We start from the raw sequence: 20,395 nt of genomic DNA on the forward strand, positions 1-20,395 counted from the left end.
CGACCTCCCATTTCTCACAAAACCGGCAGAGGCATCCTCGGCTACGGCAGCATCGGCCGACAAACCGCCCGCGTCGCCACGGCCCTCGGCTTCAACGTGCACGCCTACACCCTGCACCCGCGCCCGACGCCGGAATCCAAGCGCGACGACTCGTACACGCCCCCCGGCCTCGGCGACCCGGAGGGCAAGTTCCCCTCCAAATGGTTCTCGGGCGCCTCCAAGGCCGACCTGCACGCCTTTCTCGGCTCCGGGCTCGATCTGCTCGTCGTCGCGACGCCGTTGACGGATAAGACGAGTCATCTGCTCGCGGCCGAGGAGTTTGCGATCCTGGCCGAGAAGAAGACGTTTATTTCGAATATCGCACGGGGCCCGATTATTAATACGGATGATTTGATTACGGCGCTGGACGAGGGGACGATTCGCGGGGCGGCGCTGGATGTTACGGACCCGGAGCCCTTGCCTGATGGGCACCCGCTTTGGAAGGCCAAGAATTTGCTGATTACGCCGCATATCAGTGGGTTGTCGACGAGTTATGGGGATAGGGTGCTGGGTATTTTGGGGTTGAATTTGAAGAGGCTGAGTGAGGGCAAGAAACTGACCAATCTCGTCAATAAGAGGGAGGGTTACTAGACGATTTTTGGGAGGGAAAACAGATGAGTTGCCGTCTGGTCTAAATAAAGAGCTCCCGGCCTTGAATGAGTTGATGAAAACTGGAAGAAGTTGCTGTAGGGGTAATCCAAGTATGCGTATATGCACTGCGCAATATGAAGCGTACGTGCAGCGGGGTTATAAGATGTTTTTGATTCTATCACACAGTATGTACCATGGTTCTGCCTAGACACAGCACCTTATCAACCTGTGCCAGTCTCATTGACGCCATTGTCCAAATACTTTGACCATCTCATAGCTCACTTCATGTAGGGTATAGACCCTTCGCTGTTTGGTTCTGAAAAAATCCTACTGTAATTATTCAAGTCTTGCTGTCTATCCTGGATGAAACACTTGTTGGTCGACTCTGCGATGCCACCAGCCCCCGCACCACCGGGGGAGATCACGTCCTCTCCCAGCATTAACCAGATTCAAACTGAAGCAATCAGAGTATCGGGTCCTTTCTGGTCAGTCGTATCGTAGCGCGTAGGTGACTGCCCTTCAACAGATTCTGTAGCGCTACGATTGTCGTGAGTTTTGCGGATTCTTTTCTCCCTAGTACAAAGTAAGCATCAAGTCGTTTCTTCTCTCCTCCATTAAGAATGCATACCCATGAGAGCCCAATAATACTCGCACAACCTGCGTCATGATGACCAAGAGCACAACCATGACGGCAGAGTACACATAGCCCTTGGGAAACCTCGGAGCTTCTACAGTAGGGTACACCAACAACGGGATCCAGGCGTTGGTGGACGTGGCGATGGCCGTCATGAGGATCAGGGTCAGAGCTCGCTCCTCGATGTTGTGTTTGAGAATGATGTTGGCCCATCCGTACAGCACCGAGGACACGGCCACGGCGGAGTAGGTGGTGCTGAAAGCGTACCACTTTGCGGCTTCCGGCACATTCCAAACAGCCAGTATGACCAAGCCCGAGAAGTTGATTGCCGATGCCAGAGTGATGGCTGCCGTACGCCCGATCCACAAGTCTGCGCTAAAGTTGATGAAGAGCACGAAGAAGATTCCCAACCCGGGACTCAGCGCAGCCAGGTTATTCATCTGGGCGGTGCTGTATCTACCGAGACTCTTGATCCACAACAAAAAGGCAGCGCTGTTTGCGCTGGTGTTGAAGAAGAAGATGTTCCAGAGGATCAAGACGTAGAATCTCCAGTTGGTAAACACGCGTTTCAAGAGGCTCAGGGAGAATGGCGTGCTCTCGACTGACGCGCCGGCCTGTTCCAGACGCGAGCGTGCCAGCTGGAGTTCGGGCTCTTTCATGAGCAGCTTGTTGGGTTTCGCGGGCGTACCGGGCCAAACAAAGTACCCGACGACGGCAAGAGGGAGTGTGATGATGGCATTGATGATGAAGAGCCAGCGCCAGCCGGCCAGGCCGTGCGTTCCGTCGAGGTATGTTACCGCCGCGGCTTGCAGTAGCGATGCCGTCAAGGTGCCGAGGGTCAGGCCAATGTAGAAGATGCCGCCTCGTCGGCCGATTTCGTCGCTCCGATACCATGACCCAAGGACGAAGTGGACGCCTGGGAAATATGAGGCCTGGTGGATGGTCAGCTTGCATTGAACCTGATCACGAGTGGTTAGATGAAAGCCGGGCTCACTTCAAAAATGGCCACCAGGAACCGGTACGCCATGATTTCCGCATAACTCTGGGCGCGATACTGGAGGAGAGTGAACAGGCCCCAACCAAGATCAAGAGTTGGAACAAGGACATGCATCGGGACTCTTGGGAACAGATAGATGAATGGCAAAAGGCCCACTACGTTTCCCACCACGAAAATGGTTTGGAACTGGACGAGCTCATTGCCGTGAAAGCCGAGCTCATCGGCCATTCCAGAAACGTAGGCATTGTCTATATTTGATTAGCGATGATCCAGCAGTTTTGACCCTCACTTTGAAGAAGAGTGACCTACTGATATTAATCTGATCGATGTACTTGACCCAGTAGATGATGCTGCGAAGGTATGATTAGGCCCGTTGAAACTCGGAAAGAGTATGGAGTTAATTTAATATTTGAGACGTACAAAGCATAAGGGACGATCAGAAAGTCAAGTTTGAGTATCAGCCTTCTCTCTTCTGGACTATCAGTTGGGGCGAACCAGTGGTACCATCGACGAGCCGGGGTAGACATGATGAAGGAATGAGTCGTGTGTTCACGGCAGAATGGTGATGGAACTTCTAAGTGTGGTAACCGTTCTTCAAGTAAACCCAGCAGATCCAAGTCGGTTCCAATGGTCGGACAATATTGAAGTCGTCAACGCCGCATCGGAGCACATCACCGGCAGACGTGGGTCGGGCGTTTCCCGACAATGGCCCAGATTCACACGCCTATGATCATTATTTCGGCAATAGAAAGGATGTAGTTATTCTTCTGATAGCTTATCTCTTAACACACTTTGGGAAATTGTGGTTGGTTGGTTATTGTTCCTTTGGATGTGGTTCTAGCTTACTACCAGGGGTGTTAAGGATGATGCCATTCTTCCTAACATTGCGCGAGCGGGTACGCGGCAGCTGACCTTCATCCGCGCAGAAGACAAATTCCTTATGACAAAGACAGTTGACGTGTTTTGACCAGTGTAACGGCACGGTTTCGAGGATGCATGTAAGTCGGAGCTAAGTGTCCATATTAAGGGTATATGTATAGAACAATGGAGCTGTCATGTCAGACCCCCCAGAATATCGATCCACGGTCTTTTCCAATCTTGTTTAGCCCCTGTAGAAACGTAAGCGTCCTGGATATTAACTCCGAGTCAGCGGATCCAGTCCAACTGTAATTTAAATAACACAACTGCCTGCTAAGGTACTCATTTTGGGAACGGAATTCACTTTTAGGACGTCAGTTTCTGTGTCTTGTATTCTAATTGTTTACTCACAATACCAAGGCTAAGAATTGTGCGAGATTCGTTGACTTCTTCAAGTTGAGGATAGTTCATCCGAATAAGCCTCTTAACTTTGGATAGGTTTGTGATAGCAATATATCTCAGGGATGACAATAGCCATGATTGCAAAATTAGGAACTTGGCCATCGGCAGCGCACCCCTGTCAACAAGTAAAAACTTTATAGTCTATGTTCATGAGTCGCAGAGACCTGCTATATTGTTTCTTTGCAAAGATTCTTTGAAGGCAGAAAACAGCAACAACAGTATCCAAGTCATTTTCAGGTAGCTGTCAATTACATAGAGCGTAAACCGCAGTGCACCGATAAAAAAAAAAACGAAACTGCAAAGTACTTAACGAACATCTGAAATGGCATCAATTTAATTTTGGTGAAGGAGTAACTAACGTAATGCATGGTAATGACTAAATTGGTTGTATTCATGGTGATTTGGCCCAAGAAGGGGCGGTCAATCGTATCTTTTCTCAGCTAAACTATTACGCCTTGCTTCCGGTGGCTCTCGCAGCAATCAAACGCAAGCTTTGGAGAAGCCATCGCCATCCATCTGCTTGCTAGGAGAGTTACAGACATGGTGACCATCGTTGTGACCCAGCGTTCAGTCGGAGAAGAAGATGGGGCAGACCTTGTTGGTCACGTCATCGTTGTAATTCACTATTGGTTTCCTCGCTTGAGACTTTCGATTTGGGCAAGAGGGAGAGCTTACGGGAAACAGGAAAATGAATTGTCCGCTGCCAGAGGCAGTAGTGCAGTAGAGCTGGATGTGGTGCTTGGCAGCAACACTGATCATTTGTTAGCAACGGAGTCTGGAAAAACTGGTGTAGGGTGATTTGTCGGTTCATAAGAAAAAGAAGAGAAAAAGAAGCGTTGAAGCAAGAGAAACGGTGGTAGCCTACCCGGTCGCGGCAGCGAGGAAGAAAGTTATCATGGCAGTGGAGAACCGCATTCTCATTGTGATGTAGTCGATTATTATCAAAGACAGAGATTGGTAAGGTGAATGTTGGGTTGTGGAAGTGACTATTGAATGTCGATCTGAGTTGAGTTGGTAGAGCGAGTGTTGAAGGGATCTATCTGTAGACACTTGACTGCTCAGCTCTTGGTAAACCATTACTTTAGGGCCCAACATAGATGAAGCAATAGTCAGATTCAATAAGATCAGGTCTCCAGTGGCTTCCGAAGTTCTGGGTCTGCTGCAAGGCTGAAATGTGCGATGAACATGTCCACGAGGTGGGTGAACAGGCGTCCACTGAGCCACGTGAGGGAGCGAAACCGGGAGCGAAACCGAGAGCGAGAGTGGGAACTAGGAGTTAGTGAAACTCACGACTCGACGAGTAGTTCCGTTCTAGCTTTGAACCGCCGACAATAGAAGCCTTTTGTCCCCGACTTTGACCATAAAACAGCCATTCTGGTCGATGGCCTGAGTAAACTCTTCATATACGGAAACAGACATCCATTGTCGTCTGACCTACTTTACCGTACCAAGGTAAGTAGACGTAGAACCAAAGTAGACGGCAATACGAGCTTGAGAGACTCATAATCCTTGTATGACCGATTTCAGCATGGATAGCGACCCTGTTAGGAAATGATTCGCCCGTAAGAGACAATTGATATACAATGCTGATAATTTTAACGTGGCCGCTGGCCTTGAAAGTAAAGTATTTACAGAGGAAAAGTATACATGAAGATATCCGATACATCCGGAATGTTATTACATAGAGATTGGTAGCGCAACACGATGCCGCAGTCCGCGGTCAGGTGCGCAACTTTCCTTTCTCATCGCTGAGGTTAAGTCAAGTCGACGTCATTCCATCAACTTAGATGCACTGGGAGTACCAGTCGTTGTAAAACTGACACTTTCCAGACGAACAGGTGGTACTACCGGAGAAACCCTTGCCACCGCACTGGCCCCAGAGAGCGACCGCGCCGGGGATAGCAGCCTTGGAAGGCTTGGGCGCAGCAGAGGTAGATATCTTGGGAGCGGCGGAGGGAGCGGCCTTGACGGTACCGGGGGTCTCTTCAGCAGTGACCTTTGTAGCACCAGAGGAAGAAGAGGAAGCGCTGAGCTTGCCCATACCGGCGTTGCTGGGGACGCTGTTCTTGATCTCGCTGCCAGCTGCGGCGCTGGCGATGGTGAGGCCATGAAAGTCGTTGAAGAAAGAGGTATCAGTATACTTGAACGAGTCGGGGGTGTCCTCGAAAACATTGACTTCGCAAGCTCTGCCGAGCGCAGTCTTACACTGGGCGGCGGTCGTCGCGTCAGGGGCAGTGAAGAGCTTGCCCTGGTAGTCAGAAACGAGCTGCTTGACGTTGACGAAGGCGTTGCCCTCAAAGATGCCGCGAGCCGTGGCGTCGCCACCCTCAATGGCGTGTCCCTTGGTGTCCTCCCACACATTGTTGACGGCGTGAAGCAGGGTTGAACCGCTCAGGGCAGGACCACGGCCGGAAGTCATGTACACGTAGTTGTTCTTCATGGTGATTTGGTCGGCTGTGCCAACCATCTCGAAAGTCCAGTAGTGGTATCCATCGCAGCCAGTGGAGTAGGTAGAGTTTCCGTTGATGAAGTTGTTGGATAGGGTGATGCGCTTGCTGGGGGTGAAGCCAAACACGTAGTGCTGGCGACCGGGGCGGGTAGTCTTTGGTCCAAGTCAGCTTCGAGACACGAATAGCTTTGACAAATGTCAGAAGGTCGCCTTACCGTGACATGATCGACCCAGACAAGGTCAGCCCCGGCGAACGACAGAGCGTCACCTCCCCAAACGTACTTGTGGTTCAAGTCAGTGATCTCAATGTTCTGGATAATAACATTGCTGCCCATCATTCTCAAGCCCTTGCCCTTGATGACACCCTTGTTACCGACACCGATGATGGTCTTGTTAGACCCAACATCGATAGGCGTGCGGGCGGCCTTGTACCAAGTGTCCGTCTCCTTGACGGCGCTGCCGCAGTCGTCCAAGATGATTCTCTGGCAAGCGGCGCCGGTGCCCCAGTTGGCGCATGCCGTGCCGGTCTCCGTGCCCTCGGACTCGGTAAAGTCATACTCCTGAGAAAGAGCAATGACGCGGGGCTCGTTGTCGGTCAAGTACTTTTTCAGCTCATCAATATCCTGGGGAGTGACGGCGGCAGCGCTTCCACCTCCAGTAACCCCGGCCGCAAAACCTTCCGCCTTTCCGATCACGGTCTGGGCTGAAGTCAAATTGGCAACGACCGCCAAGACCGCCAAGATGGTTGAAGCCGACTTCATTGTTATGGAATGCGGATTCCGCGGGACTCAATTGAGAAGGGAAATTGTTTCAATAAAGACTGAGGCCGAGAAAAAAAAAAGCAGATGGCGAGTTCCGGAACTCAACGAGTGGACAGTCTTGAAGCAAGGTGCCTCAATTCAAGACAAGAGTAAAAGAGTGACTTGGTCAGAAACACATCAGTAGCAAAGAAAATGAATGAAGATAATTCAGCCTCAACGGGCGCGTGGAAGAAGGCAGCCTCTGATAAAGTGCCGATGTCAGCCGTTTCTTGCATGCGAATACGGCAGAGAGGATCAGTCTCTATCTGGAACAGACTACGCCTGTCACTTTAATCTCACTAACCGATTGAATTTGTGTAACGCGCTGCTTCAAGAGCCCTTTGATTGGCTGGGTATAGTTTGACATGGAGCGTGCGCCCTACGCGCCCCCTGAACGGGACACCACATCTGCTTAATCGAGAGTAGTGATGTCTCCTCCACGGCCCCATATGCCGAATTCGAGCAAATACGGATGAACGGTGCCTTTGCTATTAAACTCGGCTAGCCTACCCGTGTCAGGGGAATAAGCCTAATACTATGGTCTGTTCTACTTGGGTACCACGTGGGAGTTTCGACACGGCTTGCGCCCGAAAAGTCTTACTGTAGAAACTCGTCAAACTCGGATTTGCGCTAGTCCGTGCTCCTATTGTTTTACTAGGCAACTTAGCCTTCTCTTCGGCTCTTAACCTTAGAATGCGGCGGAGATCGGCGTGTTTTTGGTACAGAATACAGCTCAACGCATATCCTAGTTTGGCAAGTATCTACGGTAACAGCGCGGCCTTTGATATCTGCAGCGATTTTCGTGTCCAGAGATGACTGGTTGTTGCCATCATCAATATCAACCCGGGGGAATGGTCTGTGGTAAAAGTGTTCTAAAGTAGTGTCTAAACCCTTGTTGCTGATGATGACGAGCTCATCGGTGGTGCACTTAGAGTACGCTCGGGCTTGCGGCTGCAGTTCATCTAACCTGCCTGGACCAGGTAATATTTTTGTTTCCTGCGCAAATTTTGGCCGCCTTAATATCAGCTGGTGGACTCGTTCATTGTATACCCTCCCTGGGATGTGGGCAAGACAAACACCAGCCTCGTCACAAACCTGTCAATCTCCCAGGGTGTCTTGATCGATATGTTCCTAATATCGTAGCTGATGTTTGCGGTGCTCATGTTGGCTGCAGATCAGCAAAAGGCGACGAAAGGCGATGTGCCTGGCCCCTATCAGAATCGGAGTAACATTATTTGGAATCATGAATCATGATAAGCGGTAGATAGATTGTTATTGAAATCCTTCTCTTCAGTAGAGTAGTAGATGATGACGCATCAAACAGCTGGCTGTTATAATGGAGCCTCTATCAATCTAGCTCGCAGTCTTGGCTCGGCTGTTGCGGGCAGAAGCTTCCCAGGCTACCACTAGATCTACTAGGTTGGTCCCGGTATAGACGGTGTCCTTGTGGCCATGTACTATCGGTTTGTCAGTTCCATCCACTATGAAGAGGCGAACCCTGGACAGGATCACGTTGGAGCAAACAAAGTCTTCCTGACGGTGCTACACTACCCAGGGACATGTAAAGTCATAGCCATACTGCACAAATAGTCTCTCCTTGAATATGGACCATGTTCATGAGGCGGGAAATTCACATAAAACGGCAACATCTCCAGCAGCAATTGAACCAACACACCAACATCACGGTCCATATTTTCAACTTGAGAAATGGTGAATAAGACATAGAGACCAGAACCAAAGGCATATAGAAAGGCGCAAGCACAAAGCGGCAGGCGTGGTACACTACAACCATTACTTAGACCACCGTATGCGTCCAGAGAGGGAAAACATTTTACCATCCAATCTCAGTGAAACCCTTAGAAGACAGTCATTTTGGGAGTAATCTCCATCACGCCTCGAGAAAATTATCACACCTATGATATCATTCATGACGTGTTGGGTAGGTACGTATAGTTACAAGAAGTTGAATGCCAAAGACATCGTACTTTCTTGTAGTTTCTCTCAATTTAGTAACCTAACTAATCAAGATAAACTTTGCCTACTCAGACTCGAACACTACTATGGTTATAAACTTTTCGAGTGGCATAACCCTCTTATTCAGGATCACATCCATCCATTACTTAATATAGTTTTCCTCCCATTGAGGCTGGCTGGGCCACATTGTGCCCTTTAACGGAGCGGAGAACTATTTACGTAGCGGAAGATGCAGTGCTTCAAATGATGGCGGTCGTTGGCGTAGACAAATTTCCAGGCCAGACGAACATACTCAGCTCTGTCGCATTGACGGGACGTTCTGCGAAGCTCGTTGATAGGGACACTTTCGATAGCGGATTCGTCCTGGACTAAACATGTCCACGATCTGTCCGGCTCAGGCCCCATACTACGATCAGAATTTTTAAATCGTGAACGTTGTCGAGTAAACTCGCGTGTTTGCTCGAGTCGAAACTTACGCAGGTTGCATAGGTCAGAAGTTACTGGGTGGCACTTATGATAAGGCATTTTCACGGGGTTTCGGGCATGAAGCGTAGCTGATGTGATATTTTTAGAGAGTCCTAGCTTAAAGAATTAGCAGCATGGATCTGTGCTAGACTCCTTTCAAAAGACATGCATATCCGGTTACCAAGCTATCAGGGACACCAGATGAATATCGAATTTCATGGTAGAAATTGGTCTTAGTCTGAGAGGTTGGCGCCGAAGCTCCTATACGGAAAGTTTCGAGTTGTCATGTGTAGTGTAAATATGAGGCCTTTATCCTCTTGCACCAACAGTCTTTTGCCGTTTTCGAAGGTTACAACAAACGTTTCCTGATTTCACTCGAGATAAAACATAGATAGATTTATTACCTATAGCATTGACACATGATGTAGAGCTTCTTAATCTATTATGCCAATTGTAAGTCCAGTTTCGTGGTTGAGATATTTAGCTTCCTAAAGCCGTCGCAGGTGCAAGTGGACTCAGACCGTCGCCAATTTTTTTATTTAGAGTCTGAAGCTTGGGCAATGATCTTGTGTCAAGAAAAGCGGTTAGCGACGTTCGGATGATCGTATTATCCTCTCTAAGTGCTGCTTTTAATTGGTGTACAATGGAGCAGGGGAACTTACTTTAACTGCAAGGAATCGAATTGCCCCAACCTTGGACTGGAAGACGATGGTCTTTTGTGATAGTGACACTTGTTTCGGCGCCGCTCCATTCGTTACGGCAGTTGGCGGCACTGATTGATCTTGGTGCAATTCCATGCCAAAAGCAGAGCCTTTGGCTGCTGGCGGTGTATACGAAGCAACATATTGTGTTCGCGTCGAGAGTTTTCCCGCCTTGAGTTTGGCGAACAGGCGGAGACACGGCAATTGGCATCAAAAGACAACTTTGATCGTGTGGGCCGGAATATAAGTACGAATTTTGCGTCGTGCCAGCTTGAACCTGTACTTTGTATACGTCGTCGTATGGGTCATCATCGGCCAGCACTTGCTTAGCGGAGAAACCAAAGAACGTGGCCACGGTCAGGGACTTGAGAAAGCTGAGATACATGATGAAAACAAAGAAGATGTGATTCTGAAGTTTGAGGATCCCTATAACACCTTCCCACCCGAAGCCAGTCTTTATACAAAAACGCCTGCATGATAGTCAACCCAATCTCACGGGACATTTTATTTTCCTTAAATCTGTCGTAGTTTGAATGGAATCTCGGATACTTCCTGAGGGAAAACTGTATAATCTGGTTCGCATCAACTAGAGAAACTTTTTCCAGATAAAAAGGCTCGCCTACTTTTAATGGTCGTCACGTAACCCAGTTTAAGGAGAATGGACTCTGAACGACAACAGGGCAAAATGTCTATAATTATGTCAGTTTCCTAGTAGCTTAGAGTGAGCTATCAAAATATTTTGACTTTGTTCAAAATTTCCGCAAATTAGGTTCCTGCAACAGCCACTGAAGAAGGAAATGTTTGAGAATATCCCAAAACTCAAAACGGTCCGTGATTAAATTGAATGCAAAGCTTAACCGGGTATTAATTTTGAAGGTGAAGAAAAAGGAGTTGTTCCATTACGGTCTCAACTTGCAGTTTAAAACTTATTAATGCGCATCACTAACTAAACCAAGCTAGGTCAAGACCCTCACGTGGCAAGTTATGCCTCCGACTTGATTCTACCCACCTTGGAAGAAACTTGTGCCGAATACAGCACGTAGCACACTCGAGCCGTTAACTGCACAGTAATAGCTTCATCCAAGTCCCAAGCACCAGGGGGCACCGTGCAACCTAGGCTCGTGCTCCTTAGGTGCAACTAAGCTATAAGTTAGTGACTTTTAATTACAAACCTTTTGATCAATATCTATAGTTTAGGCGAATAACCCTGTTGGGGAGGTATGCTTGCTACCACCACGCATCTCCGCTTGTTTAACTTAGAATAATTATTTATTATTTTAATATTTATATATCTTAAGTACCCTGTAATAGAGTTATACCTCCCAGGTACCCTAGAGAATTCTAAGTACCCTAGAGAACTCTAAGTACCTTAGAAAACTCTAAGTACCCTAGAAAACTCTAAATACCCTATAATATAATATTAAATATATACTTAGTATAATTAGATATATCTTAATTATTATAAGAGACTAAAGTCTATAATAAATATATATAGAATTAACGATTTTTCACAATTTTAATGATATATATTTTATATATAAATATATACTTTTAGATGTATATCTATACCTTAAAGCTATAGACTTAAAACGTGTTCTCATAAATACGTATCTAAATAACGTTCGAACTAGAAAACCTTTTATATATATATTGAAAAGATCTTTTGAAACTTTTATATAAGGTTTCGTATTCTTATAAAGTTCAAATACTTATATAACTAAATAAATTAGTTAAAACTATATCCAATAACTAATTAAACTTAATTCGCATATAAGCAATATATGCGCTTATATATAATAATTATTAGATTATATATAGAGGATTTTTCCTCTCAGTTTAAAAATTAGGTTCATCGTCAATCCAATCGATTCATTCATCACCTATTTATTGACCCTTTCACTCACTTTTACCTCTTGTACACCCGATTACATCTTACTGTTTATACTGCAGCCGAAAGCATGCTCATCCCCTAAGTCACTGACTTCGATATTTATAATGAGGAGAAGGCAAAGTCTTAAACGCAATGCAAATGCCTGGGAGATGTATCATCGCTCAAGTGCTGTGGCTCATGGAAATCGTCATTTGAAGTGTCCGGTAGACTTTCTCGGAGAGCTTTTCCAGGCAAAATGGTACGCTAATGCGCATAGTTTATGTTGCTAAGCATTGCCTGCGTCGATGATTTTGTCCTGTCTGATCGGTTTCAGAAGCAAGGAATTGGGTATATAGTCTACTAAACGTGTATGCCAAGAATACCAACAACGACTTTGCTATTTCACTTCACGATGCATCGAATGCAGACTTAGTAGCTGAGATTAGCATCGGCCTTTACGCCGCCAACTCCAATTAGAGGCAGGCTCTACTTGGTCAGCCGCAATATTGAATCAACCATGACATCAAGTTAGATGGCAGTCGACATCGTCAAATGGATGTTGGAGAATAATCAAGATGGCCGTGGGAAAGGAGCAAGTGCAGCGACATCACGACTTTATAAATGGGGATCGGATTCCTTAAAAGATGTCCTCCCTCTCATCATTATATCACACAGATCAGTCCTCCATCGCAAAAAAAAGTTGCGCTTTATGCTTTTTTCCTGCTTCTTAGTCACTTACCCAGGGAGTTATCCTACCGCTTCCACCTATCACCAGTCTTCTGAATCACAATGGCCGTTATTGGAGTGGTTGCAACCCTTGGCACCACTATAAGCAATGTAAAGAATTTTTAGAACTAGTATCATCGGCATTGGTCTAATGTCATCGATCAACAAAAGCCCAAGGACGTTGACTTCTATATGTTTCCAATGGGTTTCGGAGAGAATGAAGATGCCGCGGGCAACCTTCCTTCTATAATCTTGTCTGACTTCTTTGACACTCTAACGCTTCTTTCGATTCAATTAGCGAAAACAAAGAAGCCTCGTCTGATTGAGTGATTTGATTTTCACTTATTAACTAAATAATTAATAACAAATTGAATAATCTTACATCTTTAATGAAAGAATAAGGCTTCTATGAAATTTATAGACCTTTTCGATTGTTTTACTAGAAATGAAAAAAAATAATAAAGCTATGACATAATTTGGTTTTAAAATCCTTCTTGTTCAATTATAATTAATATCTTAAAAGCTTTTAACAACGAATTCACTAGACATCGAGCCAGGCGGTAATGCCATTTGCGCGTTCAACATCATTCTTAAAGGCAGTGAAATCTAGGCTAAACTCGATGAGGTGACTTGGGCTTCCAATTCGGTCGCGATTTGAATTAGGGTGCCGTCCTCAACGATGCCTCCCAGCTCATCATCTGGCTCGATGGTCAGCCCGACGGCACCAACACGCCCATCCAATCCCTGCACTTCGACATGGAGAATCTCACCAGCATCTTCAACTAGGAAAAGAACGACAACCTAACCAAGACTATCTTCGAGCAGGTCTGCAAGTACGTTATCCACAGCGTAGGACAGATCGCCAAACGAAACGATGCAAGAAGTGTCTCAACAAGCGCTCTCTCTCCGGAATGAAAGAGATCATCGATACAACTCTCTTCCTTGGAGAGCTCTCTGACTTCTTCAACGGCAAGGATGAGTCGCTGAGTAAATATGCTGGTGCTCCGTTCATTACCTCTGACAACAAGATCTGGGACTTTGCTAAGAATGACTTAACTGCCGTTTCTCCCACGAATGTGCCCGCCAAGCGGTCCAGGCACATTGCTCGACTGGAGCAAAAGAGTGGGCTGGCTTCCACTTTGAAGGGTGAACGCTGTGAGTACGCTGTTGAAGGAGCCGCTCCGATGGGCAATGATGTGAAGGAATTCGTTATTGGCTCTGGTCGATTTTGGACGTTTGATTCTGTGCTCTTATTTTTTGAGGAATAGCTTGTTTTGTCTACATGCAGCCTTAAAGATTTCTTTTATTTCGGTTCCTCCAATGAAGTTTCAGCTTTCGGTATCTTTGTAGAATCATGTTGGCCCCCTGCTCCGTGACTCGACAAGCGAAATATTCCAAGCTGACTGCTGGAATTTGAGGCCTGCGGAAAGTGAGGCACCGAGAGTATGATAAAGCTCCATTGGGGGTCCAGCTTTTCGCAGTTGAAGGGAGATCAAGGTGAAGCTTCTTTCGGATCAGAAAGGTCAAACATTCTTTAAGATGGCAGGGCCTACGGCAGGGGCTGTGGGGGTGTATTCGTCATCAAGGACACAAAACGTGAATCGATGGACTTGCCTGAGCAGAAATACTCCTAAAAAACAGTACATGCATCTGGCGTTTGGTTGATTCCTAGATATGAATAGACAAATGTTTCACTTCATTCAGGGTCGCATAACTAGTGTGCTGGACAATTCTGTTGTTTGTTCGCTATGTTGGGCAACTGCGCACCCGATTCGTCGACTTTTTCTTCCTATAGGGCCATGGAACAAAATTTTCAAATCACCCGATCTCCGCAGCGCTATCTTGCTCAGAAGGCCTGTCACTGAGTACAACCAACCAGATGCCCGCCTGTAAGCTTCAATTACATGATCTAAAACCCTTGATTACTTTCCATTTTTTCACCTCGTCAGACCACCGATCGCGAGTAATTCTGAAAAGGTTTCAAAGTTCATCATGGTCAGCCGCTGCTGGGGAGCTGCCATGAAATAGGGACTAGTATCAGCACAGACGAATACGTTTGCTACGTGCTTTCTCACTTGGCCCCCACTATAACTCATTATATAGACTTGACCTTTTAATTTGTTCGCTTCAGGATAAAGCAAGCCACTTTCTATCCATTTCATATGCACATTGCTGTGTGCTCTGATTCGTGACAGGAGCACCTCCGTAGTGACTCAACGGTTGGGCTCACACAGATCAGTTGTGCTTCTTTCCCAGCTACCATGCCAGCGAATTAGGATAAAAGTCCTGTTGCGAAGTAACCATAATGTCTGAAGGATAAATACCCCCCCTGAAACGCCATTCCCCAGAAGGGTTAGAGCTTGGTGGTTGTCTCACACATGGCGAGGCAGGCAGGCAACTAGACTTTTGTCTTGGCAAGTAAGCCGTCGTCAAACTCTTGAAATTGGAAAAGGGTAGTGGTAGTTTGGTCCGATTATATATCGACATGGAATTGGGGTAAGCTCACTTCTTGCGACCAGGCAGGCGTAAAGATTCCCATTTCACGAGTTTTACGTCTGGATCGGGCTCAAGGAGACCGACGACAGAAAAGTTTGATAATAAACAGACACTTATCTGTAATTCTCACAATCAAAATACATTGCCCTATTCTATTCATCCCTTTCACTACTTGGCTCCTTAATCTCTACAATTAAGCGGTAGCTACCCCTCCTATCAGCATGGATTCCCTTAAAAACGTCGTCTTTACATCTTTCGCCAGCTTTATAATAGTCTATGTCGATTTAGTTGCAAGCATTAAAACCTCTAATGCGCGACGGTTAGGCTTATAAATAGTGGTTCATAAGTTAATAACGTTGAAAGCTACAGCGATATTAATAGGTAGTGTGGGTTTCTTTTCCTGGGCGTAACTAAAGTAGGCAATATTAAGTAGTGGCTAATAGGAGCATCCATTCCCAATTCTGAACTGCCAATCCGGATAATCAGTATACATGCGCTTCCGTGACGGTATTCTAGATTATTCTGCTCTGACGGCTTGGGGTTATTGCGACAAGCTGCGAAACATGGCTGCACCTGGCGCCGGCGCTGCTGGCAACAACATCTACGCTGCTTAAGTGTTCGTCTGCTAATTTTTAAAAATATTTTATTCAGCGGTCTGGGCCGTGTTGTGAGGGTCTAATGATGCTGGGTAGATTGCGAAAACTACTAGTTATCATCAGTGCAGGCAACATCTGTAAAGTAGTTAATGGAACACCATTCTATGTTCGGTGCAACATTGGCTAGGCGTGTCGTAGAGATCTGGATCCAATTATGCTCCCTATTAGCTTGAGATAAGGGCGAAAACTCTATATGCCCGCTCCGTTTCTCGGCGAAGCCGTCAAACACTTTCTACCCCCGAACATCTCATTCTACTTGTACGGCTATGATCTTGACTTCGACACTGCAACTGCGGCAAACATGATGGTTAGGTTGTCAAGAAGAAAGCGGGACCCCTATACAATGATTGTCAGCGACAGCGAAATATAGCCCCGGTCGAATGTTTCGTCTTTAATAAGTCAAGTCTCACAGTAGACGAAACCTAACACGCTTGACATTAGAGGCACTTCAAGAGTGAGCCACTCTGGACACCTTGCATCACGCTGGCACTAGGCACTCTCTGTCATGTCGTGGTTATTGAAGAATACTTGGTTGTTGGTCAATCTGCCTACCAGAACTCAAGTTGTCATCCAAGGCTCATTATCATGGGAGGGATCCATTGTGTCAGTTGATAAGAGTAAGTCAGCTCCGAAACTAGTAAGGACAAGGGATTCACGACTAAAATCGGGCTCTTCGCGTCCGAGATGCGGAGTCCAGTGGGCCATAACTACATGGGAGGGGGCATTGGATGATTCATGCGTCCAAATCCAACTCCGGCTGTCCGTCTCTCGTGCTGCAGAAAAGGAGAGCTTGGCAACGTTGCTGACTTTTTCCAAGTAAAGACACTTTGTCCACTTTGCATTCTCCTATACAGACATTATAGAATGTGCAACCTCGACTCTACTTGAAACCTTACCTTATGCAACAACGCCACCTAAGCACCTGGAACCGAGACATTATCATCCCCCCCCACTATTCGAAGTTCAGAACCCCGATAACCCCGCAGTCATAACCATGGCGAGCACCACTGGCGCGGGGCAGAACGCCGATGTGCGCGTCGAAGTCATCTCACAACCCGAAGACTTCACCCAAGTCGCCGAGGTCGTCCGTGACGCCTTTGGTCACCAAGCGCGCGATGGTGTCTTCATCTCCATGAACCCCGACTGGGACACTCCCGAAGGCCTGGTCCGCAGCGCCGAGCGCATGGCTCACCGCTTAAGCACCGTCAACAAGAACAACAAGGGCGAGCCCAACTCGGTGTACCTCAAGGCCACCGTTCCGGATCCCGAGAATGCCGGCCAGCGCAGGATTGTTGGCATGGCTATCTGGGCGCAGCAATCCGCCGTCGAAGGCCACGGCGACCCGCCGTCAAAGGACTCGATCAAGGAGCTCGGCCTCGAATCCGTCTTCCCAGGAAACGAAGCCGAGCAGCGATACGCCGCAGCGTGCATGAGTTCATTGCACAAGCGACGTAAGGAGGTCATCGCAGAGAAGGCCACGGCGGATCAACCGGCAGTCTTCGTCCTGAACATGTGCTCCGTGGATCCCAAGTTCCAAGGAAAGGGCATTGCTAAGAAGCTGGTGCAGTGGGGTCTCGATGAAGCAAAACGACGTGGTGGACTTGAACTGCTTCTTGAGGCGTCGAGTATGGGTAGACACGTATATGCTAAGTTGGGTTTTAAGCAAGAAGGACCCGAGATTGAGTATGACGTTGAAGAGCAGTTTGTGCATCGAGAAAGACCTTCGAATATCTTTATGAGAACAGGAGACGGCCATTAAGGCTCTGAAGTAGCACATGGATACAACAATAGACCAATTGGAATTATGACGCTGCTGCGAAGCTACTAAGCTGAGGTCGTTTCAGACTGGAGTCAGGGATACACGTGTGCACATGTGTGTTTTAAACGCAATCAAGGTAACTCGTGTGGCTTGACACGTCAGATATGTTCATTATTACAACTCAAAATTTTCTTAAATTCAAGCCAGGAAGGTCTAATGCTACAAAAGCTCAGACACCTAAACGGCGTTGGATGTGGTTTCTGGCTTGGTATGGTGTTCAGAGAAGGGCCTCTCATCACTTGACTTTTCCTTGGGACTGGCGTTGTCGGTGTGAACTGATGCTCGCTGGAACACAGACTCGTCCTTGTCCTTCCTAGTGATATATCCTGGTGGCACCCACTGAGTGGAAGAGTAGGGCTTGACACTTGGGTCGCTGTACATCCTGTCCACGTTCTCAAGGGACAGCATCTTTGTCTCGTAAAGGAAGAACCACACGAGAAAAGCGGCGGCCAGGTTGCAACCGGCAAAGACAAAACCGTACGCAAACGAAATGCCATTGGTTGCAAAAGGCGTGAGGAAAGAGATAAGAAAGTTACCCAACCAGTTGCCGGCGGTTGCAAGAGAGGCCTGTTTGGCTCTGGTCCGGAGAGGGAAGGTCTCTCCAATGACGCACCATGCCATAGGTCCCCAGGTCTGTTCCATAGTCAGCAAACGCAAATTGTTTCAGTAAATGGGAGCAGACTTACACTAGCGAAGGAAGCGATAAACATGCAAGCCGAGACAATCATGACGACGCCGCTAGTTGCGCTGGTTTCGGGAGGAAGAGCAGTGCCGACGGAGGCGAAGATTGTAAGCCAGGCAAATTGCCACAGAGCACCGATGAACATGGGCCAGCGTCTGCCGTATCTTTCGACTGCATAGAGGCCGTAGAAAGTGCATACGACGTTGACGGCACCAAGAATGAGCTGAACCATAATGGGATCATCGATACCGGCCGACTCAAAGATTTGAGCCCCGTAGTAGAAGAAGTAATTGACACCAGTCCTATCAATGATATTAGAGACGATCGAGAGAGAATGGAAGTATTGGCGGCAGTTTTGGTGAGGTATAGTTCAGAGATGGAGGAAGCAAGGGGTCGGATGTCGTTATTTTTCTCGTTGTTGTTGATAACGTTTGAAGCGAGTGGAGTAGAGGTGTGAGATGTATCGACTTACCACTGTTGCAGGAAGTGAATGCAGATACCTAATATGGTTCTGTAGACAGTCTTAGGAATCCCGGAGGATCCCGTAAAGCACTCCAACCAGGTGCCGTAGCCTGTCTTGGATTCTTCCTCGATGACCTTGAACATTTCTCGGAGATCCCGTTCCACAGTTTCGTTATGCGGATCGTCCTTGAGGCCACGGAGACGCGCCATAGACATACGAGCACCCTCCCAGTCCTGACGTCCCGCGAGCCATCGAGGAGATTCGGGGACGGCAAGGATACCCAAGCCCAGTGGGAGGGAGAAGCCAATACCAAGGCCGATGACGATGCGCCATGAAGCATCGGATTCCTGGATATTGCGGACGCCGAAGTTGATCAAGTTGGAGATAAGGATACCGAAGGTGATGAGAAGCTGGTACGAAGCGACAACAGCGCCACGAATCTCTCGGGGGGAGCACTCGGACTGGAACATGGGCACACCGATGGACAAGTTGCCCACTCCCAGACCAGCAACGAATCGACCCATCATCATGTGAATCCACGAATTCATGGCCGTGATCTGGATGATGTTTCCAATAATGAAAACGACGACACCGAAACTCAAGCTTCTTCGCCGACCCCACCAGTCGGCTGTGTAAGCACCAGAGAGCGCACCGATGAGAGTACCGATACTCATGAGCGATACCATGAGGGACTGGGTAATGGGCACCCATTCCGGAATGCCGTTGGCATCGAGTGCGCCGGTAGCGAAGCGTCTCTTAAAATCCGTAAAAAGAAGCATGGACGAGATTTGACCGGTATCGTAACCGAAGAGGAAGCCTCCAATGCTGGTGATGACACCTAGCAAAAGCGACTCGATGCCGCAGTCGGCGCCATTGATGCGGATGGACCTGAGCAGAGCATTAGCGACGAGCAAATTGGAAAGCAGTGTAGTTCATTCTTCTTACTTCTTGCCCAACCCCATGATTTAAAGTGCCCTTGGCGTTATTGATCTTTGGAAAAGAATTCAGATGAATCTGGGATGGTTCGCACGAGGGCAGAGGCTTTCCGTTTAAGGACTCATGCAGATGTCCTAATGGTCGAGTTGCCGGTGGCAGTTTCGGTGGGTGAGGTAGCGGAGTTGGGACGAAAGGTTTGTTCAAACCCAGTTGAAGTGAGAAATCCAAAGAGCTTGGGAAATGCTGCTCTAGGTCTCGTACATATGCACCATGATGGCTTTATACTGCAGCCATGTCCTGCCACTGCGCAGATGTGGACGAGCCTGAGTCGGCTGACCGACCACAACTATTGGGAACGCTGCTATGACGTTGCCCCAGAGGCCGACTCGGTCCTATCCTCTCTCCATACTGGGGCGCAGACCAGCAAGGTTGATTGAGGGTTAAGAGAAGGTAAGGTGTGGGAAGACCTTGAGAAGTACTTCGTGTATCCCTACATGGACACGATCCACTTTCATCCCACGCCATCATCCGGGGGAGACAGGAGAGGCTCCATCCACGCGACCGGCGACAGGAAGCCCCATACATCAACAATCCGGGGGTGGAAGGGGGCTGGCGCATTCCACCTAGGCGGGATTTGGTGTGAGCGAGTCGTGTGAGCTAGGGATCGGGGCGCTCACAAGTTCAGGGCGGACAACAGACACGCAGGATAGGGCAAAACTCACCTGTTCATATGGCTCACTCCGTTGACAATGGATGGGAGAATTTGGGGTGAGGCTT

At 47.7% G+C, this 20,395-nt stretch overlaps 8 protein-coding genes across 8 annotated transcripts; 3 read left to right on the forward strand and 5 right to left on the reverse strand.

Moving 5' to 3' along the window:
• CORC01_12760 (D-isomer specific 2-hydroxyacid dehydrogenase) lies at positions 1-630 on the forward strand (the record flags this gene model as incomplete). Its single annotated transcript, XM_022624378.1, has 1 exon — positions 1-630. A coding segment is annotated over one exon (630 nt), but the record flags the coding sequence as incomplete, so codon positions are not given.
• Positions 631-1,079: 449 nt separating this feature from the next.
• CORC01_12761 (uncharacterized protein) lies at positions 1,080-2,788 on the reverse strand (the record flags this gene model as incomplete). The annotated part of the gene is made up of 5 exons (XM_022624379.1): positions 1,080-1,203; positions 1,259-2,196; positions 2,259-2,509; positions 2,571-2,611; positions 2,682-2,788. 5 exons carry the CDS (start codon positions 2,786-2,788, stop codon positions 1,080-1,082), a joined length of 1,461 nt encoding a protein of 486 aa, XP_022469083.1.
• A 1,360-nt stretch (positions 2,789-4,148) lies between these two features.
• On the reverse strand, positions 4,149-4,502 carry CORC01_12762 (uncharacterized protein; the record flags this gene model as incomplete). Its single annotated transcript, XM_022624380.1, has 2 exons — positions 4,149-4,332; positions 4,447-4,502. The coding sequence occupies 2 exons, from the start codon at positions 4,500-4,502 to the stop codon at positions 4,149-4,151; spliced, it is 240 nt and encodes a 79-aa protein (XP_022469084.1).
• An 862-nt stretch (positions 4,503-5,364) lies between these two features.
• Positions 5,365-6,791, reverse strand: CORC01_12763 (pectin lyase; the record flags this gene model as incomplete). The annotated part of the gene is made up of 2 exons (XM_022624381.1): positions 5,365-6,183; positions 6,246-6,791. 2 exons carry the CDS (start codon positions 6,789-6,791, stop codon positions 5,365-5,367), a joined length of 1,365 nt encoding a protein of 454 aa, XP_022469085.1.
• A 3,141-nt stretch (positions 6,792-9,932) lies between these two features.
• On the reverse strand, positions 9,933-10,181 carry CORC01_12764 (uncharacterized protein; the record flags this gene model as incomplete). Its single annotated transcript, XM_022624382.1, has 1 exon — positions 9,933-10,181. One exon carries the CDS (start codon positions 10,179-10,181, stop codon positions 9,933-9,935), a length of 249 nt encoding a protein of 82 aa, XP_022469086.1.
• Positions 10,182-13,477: 3,296 nt separating this feature from the next.
• CORC01_12765 (uncharacterized protein) lies at positions 13,478-13,834 on the forward strand (the record flags this gene model as incomplete). Its single annotated transcript, XM_022624383.1, has 1 exon — positions 13,478-13,834. One exon carries the CDS (start codon positions 13,478-13,480, stop codon positions 13,832-13,834), a length of 357 nt encoding a protein of 118 aa, XP_022469087.1.
• Positions 13,835-16,712: 2,878 nt separating this feature from the next.
• Positions 16,713-17,477, forward strand: CORC01_12766 (acetyltransferase; the record flags this gene model as incomplete). The annotated part of the gene is made up of 1 exon (XM_022624384.1): positions 16,713-17,477. One exon carries the CDS (start codon positions 16,713-16,715, stop codon positions 17,475-17,477), a length of 765 nt encoding a protein of 254 aa, XP_022469088.1.
• Positions 17,478-17,714: 237 nt separating this feature from the next.
• CORC01_12767 (uncharacterized protein) lies at positions 17,715-19,644 on the reverse strand (the record flags this gene model as incomplete). Its single annotated transcript, XM_022624385.1, has 4 exons — positions 17,715-18,170; positions 18,224-18,521; positions 18,692-19,570; positions 19,628-19,644. The coding sequence occupies 4 exons, from the start codon at positions 19,642-19,644 to the stop codon at positions 17,715-17,717; spliced, it is 1,650 nt and encodes a 549-aa protein (XP_022469089.1).
• Positions 19,645-20,395: the final 751 nt, after the last annotated feature.

Source organism: Colletotrichum orchidophilum (genome assembly GCF_001831195.1).
Source record: "Colletotrichum orchidophilum strain IMI 309357 chromosome Unknown Scaffold_165.1, whole genome shotgun sequence".
NCBI lineage: Eukaryota > Fungi > Ascomycota > Sordariomycetes > Glomerellales > Glomerellaceae > Colletotrichum > Colletotrichum orchidophilum.